We start from the raw sequence: 13171 nt of genomic DNA, 5'->3' as shown, positions 1-13171 counted from the left end.
TCATTAATTAAAACAATTTTACTGCTACCACTGTGATTTTTCAAGGATATCAAAAATACATTCAAAAATCAAAATAGCATACATCATCAGTTTTGATACATTCATAGCATGCTTCACTTTAATTTCAACTCTACAACTAAAAGAACATTTAGAATTGAAACAGAGATGGCATATATTCTGTATACTTTAACAAAAACACTTAGAACACAAATCGAGTTTAATAGAAATGGCAATTTCCATGTGAAGCACAGCAAACTGCCAAGCTTTCTGAAAATCCTCTTAGAACAGAAAAATATGAATGTATATAAACACTTAAGCCTGTAGTAACAACAACAGTAGTGAACTTTACAGTTGTTTCAGTTCTAGTTTCATAATACTAAATTTTTTAGGATCTTATTTAAATCGTAACTTTTTTTTTTTTTTTCAGCTGGAGTATCCCTGTTGTCACCCAGGCTGGAGTGCAATGGCGCGATCTCGGCTCACTGCAACCTCCGCCTCCTGGGTTCAAGCAATTCTCTGCATCAGCCTCCCCAGTAGCTGGGATTACAGGCATCTGCCACCATGCCCAGCTAATTTTTGTATTTTTAGTAGAGATGGGGTTTCACCATGTTGGCCAGGCTGGTCTCAAACTCCTGACATTGTGATCCACCCGCCTTGGCCTCCCAAAGTGCTGGGATTACAGGCGTGAGCCACCACGCCCAGCCAGTTAAATCATAACTTATTATACTAAAAAGTGACTTGTACATACCCATGAAGTGAATCTATTTCATCCTTAAATGAAACAGGGAAGCTTTTGCTCAAAGAATGACAAGTCACTATTGAAATTGTAAATGTATATCTATCAAGGCAATGTAGTTATTTTTATATATTAGGAACTATTTGACGGCATTTTGTAAAGCAGCACTTTAATTCTGAGCCTGATTTAGGAAGCCCACCGACATATTACTTTTGCTATTTTTGACATTCTAGTGCACATAAAACATAAAATATAATTTACCACAGGAGACCATGCCAGAAATGACCATTTCATGCCAGAGGAGGGCCCACAGTGAAATTTATATTCAAGCTATAGTTTAGTATGTATAATAGAAACTCATAAAATTAGAATAACACTGAAATGCCATGTGTTTCTTACAGCAACAGAATTCCATTTTATGTCTTTCAATCAACATCCAAGGTAGGCTCAGAAAAGGTCCCTGGATAAAGTTGAAGGAATGGAATAATGCTAGTGAGGTGAAAAAGTACACCTCTCTTCAAATCATCTTCAGAAAACTAAGATAGTACCCCTTCCTCCAAAGAGCTAGGAGAGATGTGGCATTTGTGTTGTCCTAGAATGATCACAAGTACATGACATAGCTGGCTAGCAGTTTCTCTCAAACTCTCCTAGAATTTGATCAGCACTGGAAGAGCTACAAGTCCGTCTATCTCCTCACTCTCTCACCCATCTGCAGTTGTTCAGGAAGAGAAGAAATGGCACTGCCCTACTTTCCAGATAACATATTCTGCTTGACAAGGAAATCTGGATTGCAAAATAGCTGAAGTTCTCTCTTTAGAGATTGATGGAAATGCTATCACTACAGTCATTTATCAAATTGGTTTGAGGGGTACGCCTTTTTCCTCTTAAAATACAATAATGCAACTTTTAGACTTTGTCTCTCCATACAGAAAGTAGACTTAAAATACCATTTCAAAGGACAAGTGAAATTGGTTCCTTGAAAAGTGTTTCAGCTGTGCAAAGCGTCCGTTACATTTAAAAAGACTGCACTTTAATGTTATACCCTTTTTCATTAGCCAAATTAGCCCATAATACTTCAGTATCATGCACAGTTAATGTGGCATTAGTGGGGTCTGACAACAGGTACATTGCTCAAACTTAGGAGAGAAATGAAGTCTTCTTGGAATGATTTATTTTATTGTGTGAACTGATGAGCATCAGTTAAATTGCCTTTTAATTGACCAGCTGTCTAAGTAACATGCCTTTGAGGGAAACACTACTTTTGAAATTTTCTTTGGCCAGGAGGGGAAGGAGCATGCTAAAATCTTTGAAGTCTACAACCATCAGACTAATTATCAGCACCATTCAATGTACATTCATTTAATTACAGTAAATTAAAAAGGATGTGGGGTTTTGGAGAAAAATAAGAGAGTCAATAAATGGTGACAGAAATTCCAGACTGCGCAAATGATCAGCGCCCTTTCTGGAAGACACCGTGAGTTCTCCTCCATCTTGCCAGAACACTTGATGAATGCAGCCCTGGGGTGGGGTGGGGTAAGGAAGGAGGAGTGGGGGAGGGGAGGAGGAGATATCTATTGTGGTCCAAACTAGGTAGGCACTTGATATTGTTTATTTAACTTAATCTTCATAGCCACATAAAACAGATATAATTTTCCACCTTTTACAAATAATAATAAGGGCACACACTTATTCGGAACTCACTAGATGTCAGGCATACCTGAACTCACTTAATGCTCACAACAGCCCTGACCTCATAGGACTATAGCCCTGTTTACTGTTGTCCCTATTTTACAACGTGGAAACCATGGCACGGAATGGTGAGCAACTTGCCCAAGGTCTCAAAGTCGGGAGGTGGTAGTGCCCATACAAAACCAGGAGTCCCGCCTCCGGGCATCACATTCGCAAAGACTGTCCTCAATGGAGGCTCTCGGGGTCCTGAGTCACGAGGAGGTGGAAGAGCAGCACCAACGCCTGCTGGCCTGCCTTACATCAAAGGTCATCTTTCTCCAAGGGGGCTAACAGGCTGAGGAGCAGGAAGAAGGAACTAGACTCCAACAGGAGAGCTCCGCCCCTCCAGAACTCAGCAGGCAGCTGAAGGAGCAGACAAGGCATGCAAGAGTTGACAACTGCCACTCTAGGTGATTCAGGGGGTAACTGTCACAGGGGATGAATGAAAGAATGTGAGCCCTGACCAGTGTGATTCCAAATCCAGGCACCTGTGACAACGTCACACTGGCTGGATGACAAAAAACAATAGATGCCTGGCTGCTTCTGGGAAGCGATGCATACGCAAACATTTTATTTATTTATTAAATCACAAAACTAACTTTATTACATGTTTTCCCACTTACATTTCTTTGCTAAATATCTTCACTGTCCTGATGACTTCTGGTTCTTATTTCCTTGATACCAGGGGCAACCTTACCCTTCTTTGGATTTTCTGCACATCTCTTGACACTGAGTTACTCTCCATGGAAACATTTTTAAAGCTTAAAGACTGATGTTTTGAGAAAAAAAAAAAAAGCCCTTTGTTCCTGACGTTTAAATGGGTATTTGGAACTGAGGTCAGATTATAGCACTTGCAACGCTGGGTGGTGGGACTTCAGTCACGGCTCTTTTAACAACACGTCAGTGGCCGGGCGCGGTGGCTCACGCCTGTAATCCCAGCACTTTGGGAGGCAGAGGCGGGCAGATCACGAGGTCAAGAGATTGAGACCATCCTGGCCAACATGGTGAAACCCCGTCTCTACTAACAATACAAAAATTAGCTGGGCGTGGTGTTGTGCACCTGTAATCCCAGCTACTCAGGAGGCTGAGGCAGGAGAATGGCTTGAACCCGGGAGGCAGAGGTTGCAGTGAGCTGAGATTACGCCACTGCACTCCAGCCTGGGCGACAGAGCGAGACTGTCTCAAAAAACAAAACAAAACAAAACAAAACAAAACAAAAACCACATTGGAGACAGGAGAGATGCCTACAATAAACCAGAGCACACTGAGAATTCTACCTTTGACTGGGGTATCCCATCACACTGATTTTATAACCTTTCACCCATTTTTACTCAAACTGCTGTTAGTAGGTGATCCCAAATCACCGTCTCTCCAGAACTTGCCCTGGTGTGTGGCAGTCCACTACGACCACGACACCACAACAATCAATGGGTGCCAAGAAAGGGCTTCTCCCATATCCTTCATTTGGAACAAGATTAATATTTGGAATTACATAGGAAACTCAATATATACTGTAAAATTTTTTTTTCCTCAAAATGCTTTTTAATGTCAACTCCCCATGGCTGGTGAAAAGTTAGTTTTGCAAAAGAATAAATCTTATCACTTGTTTTGACTCTCAGCTAACAGGGAGCTGTGTGACACGGTCCGAATGTTCTCTTACTCTTGTGGGAGGCTCGGGCCGTCAAAATTTCATTAGCCTCACAGCAGTTCTAGCGCCTTCTTAACTTGAACTGTTGGCCTCTTTATCAATAAATAAATGGAATCTAATCCCTTTTAGTGACTAAATTCTTCTTTGAAGTTGTAGCTAGAACATCAGGCACTCTGCTTGCATAATTTTACAATGTTGAATAACATTTTTTTTTTTTCTGGGAAAAACAGCCTCATTCACAGTTATTTCAAATGAAGAAAACAGTCAAGGCAAGCTCTCACGTTAAACCAGATGAAAACACATCAGCAGCTGGCTCTTAAATTAGTTTCCTTTTGGTGAGTTATTTCACCCATCTCCTTCTCTTTTCAACCTTTAGTGATATAATAGAACTTCCAAGAACACATCTCAAGCTAGTATGAAAATGAATAAAAGAGAAAATGAAAAGAATTGAAGAGTCAAAAGAAAATATAACCAGAAAATCTATAGCTTTTTAAGTTAGAGCAATTAAAAATACCTGAAGATAGTAGAATTGAATTATTTTTGTTAACTTTATATTAGAATTACTTGACTAAAAGTAGTAATATAGGCAAAAATGTGAATTAGTTTTGAGACGATTATTTATAAAGTTGTTAGAAGAACCTATGTATGACTGCAAATTTCACTTCTTACTATAACCCAGCTTAAGGGAAAGACACATAATTTTTTAATATCAGGAAAAAAATCCTCAGTGCTATTGTTTAATTCCACAATTCAAAATTATAAGGTCGGCTACATACTTCAGAAAATTATGCTTCCCTATATCTTAATGCAATTAATTACATTAAATGAAATCTTGTTCCAAGTAATCACTGAAATTTCAGAACAAATAAATTAATCTGAAAAGTTCCTATGGACATATGTTTGAAATATAGGCAATAGCCAGTATTCATTAAGACAACATATCTATTTTATTTCCTCTTTTGTTTCTTTCTTTAAACTGCTCTCTTTTGGAATTCTTAGACCATCAAAACGTTGTTTAAAAGTACAACCACAACCAAACCTTCAGAAAAAGAGTAAACACAAGTTTAAGTCATCATGTTGCCCAGCTCAACAAACATTGCTTTTGACACTTTATACTCTTAACTTGGCTGACCTATTTACTCTCAACAAATGCTGTCAAATGTTCTGAATTTCAAGGCAAGGCCCTTGACACTCTCCCTGTCTCTCTTCATTCTGCTTCCTAGCCACTACTTGGAGAAATTAAAGAGTGCAACTTTTCTTGCCTTTACATCACTCTAAGAACAAGGTCTACAAGATTCTTGGGGAAACAATTTCCTCCTTTAGTTAATATTAATCCATGCAAATGGTGAGGGCAGTGGTATGAGAAACTCAAGTCTTCCTTCCCTTCTCCCTAACATTTGGATATTATATGTTGTTAACTAAAGGTTACAAAGTTTATATTTTCCAAAAAGAAAAAAAAATACATATGTTTGGGAATCCACCATGAGATCCTTTTAGCAGATGTATAATTTTAAAAATCATAAAATTAATTTATATTTTACCAATGCAGATACCATAACAAGACACCTTTGTTATTAGAGAGAAAGGATGAGATGCCATAGAAGTTTTGGTTGGAAAGTGCACACTGACCCAATGTTGAAACATATTTGATAGCTGTGGATGTGGATGATCTATGATGCAGATAATCAGAACTGATCGCATTATCCTGCTGCATTCTAGTCTTCTATAACATCAAAGATTTTATTGTGTATTTTAAGAAAATTAAATGCTGGGTGCTACCTTTGAATATGACCATTGTACCTGCCATTGCTCAAGGAGTGCTATGTGAAGTACAGCTGGACAGGAAGCAATATTTATTCCAAATCATATGTATTTAAGGTTAGTGACTTCTGAATCCACTATGAAAATGGATAGAAACACAGGAGTTACTGAGGTGAATGGATTAACTGAGAGAAATGTTGGCATCCTGATTCTGAGGCTCATTTTATCAAAATAACTGTCCTTGTTTCTTCTTTTGAATTGGAATAAAGCCAGCCTCCACCAAGAACTGAAACTTCCAAATGAAGATATTGAGTATATAGCTATTATTTGATCTTGACTTTGGTTTAATGCACTAAGATATTCTACTTAAGATAAGAAATTGATTGCATTGGTTTAAATTAGACCTTTTTTCATGAATAGAAAGAAAATAACTAATAAGCCTTAGGTGCTGCTTCACACTGTGACTTAGCTGAAACTGAAAGCTAACAATAGATCCGCTTTCCTATTACAAAGCAAAGCTGACAAAGTCACCCAATAAATAATAAAATTGAAATATCATTGATAAAACAACCATTTTTCTTTTCAAATGTCATGCAATTCTTTCATTTTAATTTTCTCTTTGCTTTTTGATGCATAGGATATGCATAGCATTAATAACTAGACTGAAGTAGCAAGTGCACTGTTAATATTAAAAGCTGAAGGAGAATTTTTTGTTTGCTGCATTGCTGCTGATGCCCCAATTCTTCCTAGAAGCAGCACTGACTAAAAATTAAGTTTTCTTTAAAATGTATTATTGCATATAAATTAACTCATAAAAAATCATCCCGCATTGGCAATAGGAAAAAAAAGTCCCAATAATTTATAAAGACTTTTTTTCTTACAATATACAAAAAGCTGCTATTTGGATATCCTAAAATCCAATTTTTGTGTGTGGATTTAATTGCTTAGTAATCCAGTCCCCAAAGAACATCAAAGGCCACACTCCCCCTCTTTACCAAGATTTCAATTGCTCTCATCAACTCTTAAGTTTAAAGCATGATCATATTTGTTCTTCAATCACTAGAGCCCTGTTAATAAACTATTCTGCGTGCTCACTCATCCATTCTAAGATTTTGCAACTTCTTTGAGATATCTTCAAGAGGAATCTACAAAGACATCTTTGATTGCAAGACAGCTGTGGGGTAAACTTTATCAACACGTGCTTTGCCACCCCACAGAAGACAACAGGTGACATGGTCCAAGAGAAGTCAAAGCTATTTTTTTTTCTGTAGATGATTAACCTGTTTTCAAAACTATAGCCAAAACATTGTAGACTGCTTGCCTAATTCAACAATCTGATGTCAAATATTGATTTTTTTTTCCAGGAAAAAATGCATTATTCAAGGACATTTCTTGAGTTCTACTACATTAAAACAAAAAGAAATGGACAAGAAAGAGAGAGAAAGAAGGATGAGAGGAAGGAGGAGCGAAAGAAAAACATCCCCCCCCGGAGTCAACCAAAACAGACAGAAGCACTGAATGCCAACATTATAAAGCCAAAAAGGAAACTTACCATTCTCACTGTCGGACTTGTTTTCGTGCTCCGTATCTGTCAGGGTGAGGGCTGAGTTGGACCGACTTGACAGGCAGGAGCTGCGGCCTGATTTGACCCCCCTGCCCCAAAGTCTCATGGCATGCTCTGGGGACATCACTGCTTCATTTTCAGTATCAGCATCTGACCCTGCACTGATAGAGTAACCTCTGTGAGGGAGCCCCATTTCCGCACAAAATGCCAGTCCTCTTCGAGTTGCTGGTTCACAAACTCCTAACTGCCTTAGGGTAAAATTCTGTCCTAATTAGGGGGAAAAAAAGATAACAACTAGTGAGTATATGTTCAGTGTTAGTTACTTTTCTTTTTCTTTTTTTTTAAGAATGTCTTTCAGAAATAAACACTCAAACATTTAGGCTTTTCAGCGATCAGCACCAGGCGTTTACAGTAGCGTCACACGGCATAGGATCAAGTGGGCGCAATTATGGGAGGAGGGCGGGGCCCCAACTTAGAGCTCCTTTGTCAACTCTTTAAGCCCATAAGTACCTCCAGAGAGATGGGCAAGTAAAGTGGCCCCAACCATGAGAACTCAACCCAGAGAAAGGATTAGTGCAATGATAGAATTTTGTTTAGCAGACTTGTGAGGCAATGGAAATTGTCAGAATTATTTTCTGTATCCTGGCTCGAGTCCCCAACAATAAAATTTTCCCACCCAGATGTCACTCCTTTGGAAGAGAAAAGTTTCCCTTCAAGAATAAGTTACTCAAACAGTAGAAACAGGAGCTTGGTCATTCTTCTTATATTTTTCCACCTTGACTTAGCAATCAACATAACACGTAGTATTTTGTATGTATGTATGTATGTATGTATATATGTGTGTGTGTGGGGGGTGTATATACACATTAAATGTTGGAGTATAACGTCTAAAAAATTTGCTGCATATTTTGTACATTTTTTACTTTCTAGGCTTTTTGCTTTACTACACACCTGAAAACATCTGTATTGATCAGAGTAAACCAATCTTTGCAAATAAAGTGCACTCTAAAAATAAAGTGGGAGTATTACGTATTTAAAAATTAATGATAAAATCAAGTTCCCTGAAAAATAAATGGCTGTGAACTCTGCAGGCCTTTACTAATAAATTGAGCATAATAAAACTCATGACACTGCAATAACTTAAAGCAAAGGTGTTTAAATTAGGTGACACTTTAAAATGACTGCTGTTATTAATGACTTTTCCAATCCTGTATTTATTCTGGAAATTTCACGTTTTATACTACTATGGATGAGAAGAGTGAGAAAAATGTTTGCTTGTCATGCATACATAAAGCTTTTCTATTTCTTGTCTCTGGTTGACATGGTAGAGTGTGAGATTTAGGTGTCAATCAGAATCAAAATATAGGTAAAGAATAGTAACCTACAAAGACTGATTTAAATGCTGCTATCTCATAACCAAACCTTTTAAGAATATTAAGCATTTATATTACTCATAGTTTTGATTTCCCTACTTCTACCTCTTAAATCTGTGAACATTTTAATGCTAATAGGTTGATATGAGAAACATACATTATATTTTTTGAAAGAAGGTATTATAAATTATTTGTGATAAAATGATAACATGTTGAATCTTCTCGGAAATAAATCAAACCTAATGGACAATGTAGTAAATATTGGGTTGTAAAGATATTAGCACCCTCCAGGCTGCCACACATTTTAACTAGTGTGGTTAATTGCTTTATTGCTGTGGTCATATCAGAAGTTGGAATCAGCTTTATCTCGGTCAGACTTCCAAATGGATTCCGACAATGACACTCATAAATAATGAAAATCAGTTGCTACAATTAGCTGCAAATCAAAGTGTGCTTATCAGAGAGATGTGAACACGTATCTGAACCAAAAAGTATGTCAAAAGAAGAAGTAAAAGAAGAGAAAAAAAGGAAAAAGCGCCTGTGCGTTGAACAGTGAGAAGGCAGGCAAGCTCACTGAGATGAGACTCAGTATTGTTAGCATGTTAAAATCATTACTGCAGATTGTACTTATGAAAGTAAATCCGAACAAGGCCAGTGTCCACATGAACAGTTAATGGAATTGCTGTGGAAGAGCTTCCCCACTGCTATTTATATGTCACTTGTAATATACGGGAGGACTCTAAAACGTGTAGATATTGCCATCAAACATGCTGATTTTTCAAAATAAGGATGCAAAATAATTTTTAAAGAGGGAAAAATAAATAAGATCCTTTGTTTTTTGCCTCTATTTTGAGAGGTGCCCACATTCAGAAATGAAAAGAGAAAGAAAAGGCCAGTAACAACTCTCTTTCTAATCTCTACAATGTGGCTTGAAACAATTTCCAAGTGATTGGCTTTTCACACTATTGCCATCTTGATGCAAAAAATCTATGAGGTGAAGGAAGCAGAAAACTGTAATCTTTGTTATCCAGGTATGTAAACACAGTTCACTTTGCAACTAAAAACACAACACATCATCCCTATGAATTGATATACGTATCCCAAACTCCATAAATACTTCCCTCCATTGACTTCCCTCTGAAGTCAATGTCTTAACAATGATTCAAAATTCTCCAGGGCTGCTTCTGAAATGAAGCTATGATGCAAGCACCACAGCAGGAATCCCTGTTAGATTTCCTTACTGAATTAAAAAGTTTGTTTTAGTTTCCCCTAGGAGAGAAAACTAAACTTGGCCTCAGTTGGACTCAGGTTAAAGCCACTCACTAGCTCTGTTTAAGTCACTTTACACTCTATTTTTTCATCTTTCAGGGCTGTCCTGACTTGGTTTAGGAGATGGTTTATGTAAATGTGACTCACACAAAAAAGGGCTAAATGAAAAAATCACTTAAAAAATAAATACCTTGACAAACGTAATTAATAATCACAGAGAAGTGTATAGTTTGAGAGTGGGGAGAGGATCATTTTCAACTCATTTTCAAATAGCGACACCACCACCAAAGTTGAGTTTTACTTAAGTAATTGCCTTTATTCAAAAACATCCCTACTCCAGACCTCCCTCAGTGCTTCGCATTCTATTGTTGTCAATTCTCCTCAGTGGTTAAGAAATTTTTATTTTTAGGATCCCTTATTTTAATGCAAACACCCCTGGAAAGATCTAACCTTAAACTAGAATAAATTAGTCTATTCGATTATTTCTTGCAATCTAGCAGTGTTTAGCAAGATACACTATGCTGATGGAAAACATCTGCAGTTTTGACCAGTGCAGGGAAGATGGAGAGAACAGAGCTCCCTGACTGCGACAAGCGGTGTGGAGGAGGGCGGAAGGGCTGGGCTGGGCTGGGCTGGGCTTGTAGTAGTGGGGAGGGCTTTATGGCAGTGCAGAGAAGTGGGAAGAGGCAGGACAAGGCAGCTGAGATGCCCCTGGGACCAGGCTGAACCCTGGACAATCCTACGTAAAGTCAGCTTTGGCTTCAAGTAACAATACTTTATTCTCATTTTCCATGTTATCTTTACATTGGAAAAGCCATGTTCTTTGCAGTAGTTCTAACATTGCTTTAATTTCTTTCTTTGCCTTTTATGGTCTTTATATTAATTCTGCTTGGCCATAACTGGCAAAATAAGTATTTATCTCCTGTACATTGAATTTTGGTAACCTTGATCAGCAGAGCCAACAAGAGTTTCCCATTACAATTTGAAACAGGACCAAAACAATAAATTGTAGCAAGAACAAAGTACACCTGAGGATGGAATTCACTGTGATTAAAAGGCAAGGTTAGCTTGGATTATATTAGGCATTTTTGTTTTATGACACTCATAAATGTGAAAATCTAGAAAAGGAAAACTGAATAAACACAACCTAGGTGGGTTGCATCATTTTTTTTAGGTTCACGTTTTAAAAAACGAGTGAGGGTATTTGACAAAGTAGAAAGGATGGTATAAGGACAAATATTTCAAATGAGATTGGCACATAGCACAGCTCCCTCTTTAATAAAAGAAGGAGATTGGGAAAATGGGTTAGCTATTTGTTCTTTTTCTCATAGAAATTTGTTCTATTTGTCTATAACCTAGTTGGAGCAGTGAGGGATTTTTCAAAGCCGCAATCAGGGTGATGTTCACCAGTGGGTAACACATCTACTATCTCTTGTATGAGAAACAGATTCTACCCGAGGGACTAGTCTCAGAGGTACACAAGATGACGAAAGCACCCCACGGGGAAGGCATTCTCTCCTCACTAATGTCTGGATTTCTCTAATGTCTAGATTTGGCTTTCTCTCCTTCTCTCTTGGTCTCTTGCTTGTTTGTTCCTTTAAAAAAACAAACAGTTTTATTGAAACATAACTCACATACCACAAAATGCACCCACTTGAAGTGTACGCTTTAATGGTTTTCAGTATATTCACAGAGTTCTGCAACTATGGGCACAATTAATTTTAGAACATTTTTATCACCCTAAAAAGACACCTCATACCAATTATCAGCTGCCTTCTATTTTCCCCTCACCCCTCCCACCCCCAGCCCTAGGCAACCACTCATCTACTTCCCATCCTGGACATTTCAAATAAAGAAGATCCACAGTATGTGGTCTTGTGTGACTGGCTTCTTTCACTTAGAATAATGTTTTCAAAGTTCTTCCATGTCATAGCATGCATCAGTACTCCATTCCTGTTCATGGCTGAATAATATTCCATTGTACGGACACATTATCATTTATCCATTCATCAGTTAATGGACATTTGAGTTATCTCTATTTTTTTTACTATTATGAGAATGCTTCTAGGAACATTCCTGTACAAGTTTTCATGCGTACATATGTCTTCATTTCTCTTGAGCATATCCTAGAAGAGGAACTGCTGGGGTATATGGTAACTCTGTACTGAAACTTTTGAGGCACTGCCGGACTGTTTTCCACAATGACTGCAGTGTTTTATATTCCCACTAGCAGTGTATGAGGGTTTTAATTCTGCACATGCTCATGAACACTTGTTATCATCTATTGGTTCTCTTTTATACCACACTTTATGTGGGACTTGGAGTTCGCAATGAGGGCTTAAAATATAGGTCATTGGTATTGAAATTTAGAGGGCAAACAAGAATCATTGTTCCCCTGAAAAGCAGCTGATTCTGTGAGTCTGCTATGCAAATTTATTATGATTTTATTCTATCATTTTTTTCTTTGCCTTCTATTATGCTGCTTTCACTCCATGTAAAATATTTTTCTATTAAAATCAGAAATCTTATTTAGCATAGGAAATCTACCTTTGGAACTACATCCTATAGAAATAAAATCACCTGATCTTAAATATACAGAATGTTTATTTAAACAAGTTGTTTACTACAGCATTGTTGCAAAATTTTAAATAACCCAAATGTTGGCCAGAAAGAGAATGGCTGGAAAAGTTGCATGCCCATGCTGTGGAACACTGTGGTTAGCATAAAGAATGAGTTGGACCCATGTCTTCGGATCTGCAGGGAAGCTCGTTTGTATATATTTTAAGTAGAAAAAGAATGCAAGTTGTAGAATTGTGTATATAGTATAATCCCACTTTTGGAAATTAAGGAAAAGGACCCACAGGTTATATAAGTTGAATCTGAATAAAGGTGAGGAAGGAGATATATAACTGTTATAATGGGTCATTTAGAAAAGGTTGTGAATGAAGGAAATTAGTAATTTTCTATGTTATAGTTTTGAATTTTTACTTCTCATGATAATTATTTCAATAATTTAAAAACATAATAAAGAAAAAATTAAAGCCTATCTTCTTTCTAAAAAACAAATATATTTTCTTGATTCGCTGTTTAAT

At 37.4% G+C, this 13171-nt stretch overlaps 1 protein-coding gene across 26 annotated transcripts in view; it reads right to left on the bottom strand.

Moving 5' to 3' along the window:
• Positions 1-13171, bottom strand: part of TENM3 (teneurin transmembrane protein 3) — a 2732592-nt gene that overhangs the window by 446273 nt on the left and 2273148 nt on the right. For 21 of the 26 annotated variants that reach the window (XM_054683934.2, XM_054683938.2, XM_054683942.2 and 18 more), the window contains one exon: positions 7426-7704. The exons of the other annotated variants lie outside the window; for them this stretch is intronic. In XM_054683934.2, coding sequence (XP_054539909.1) covers positions 7426-7704 — 279 coding nt within the window. The remainder of the gene's footprint in view (positions 1-7425; positions 7705-13171) is intronic. 26 annotated transcript variants of the gene reach the window in all.

Source organism: Pan troglodytes, chromosome 3, assembly GCF_028858775.2.
Source record: "Pan troglodytes isolate AG18354 chromosome 3, NHGRI_mPanTro3-v2.0_pri, whole genome shotgun sequence".
Taxonomy (NCBI): Eukaryota; Metazoa; Chordata; class Mammalia; order Primates; family Hominidae; genus Pan; species Pan troglodytes.
Note: the sequence above shows the minus strand (reverse complement) of the source record. Positions and strands in the feature narration are given on the sequence as shown.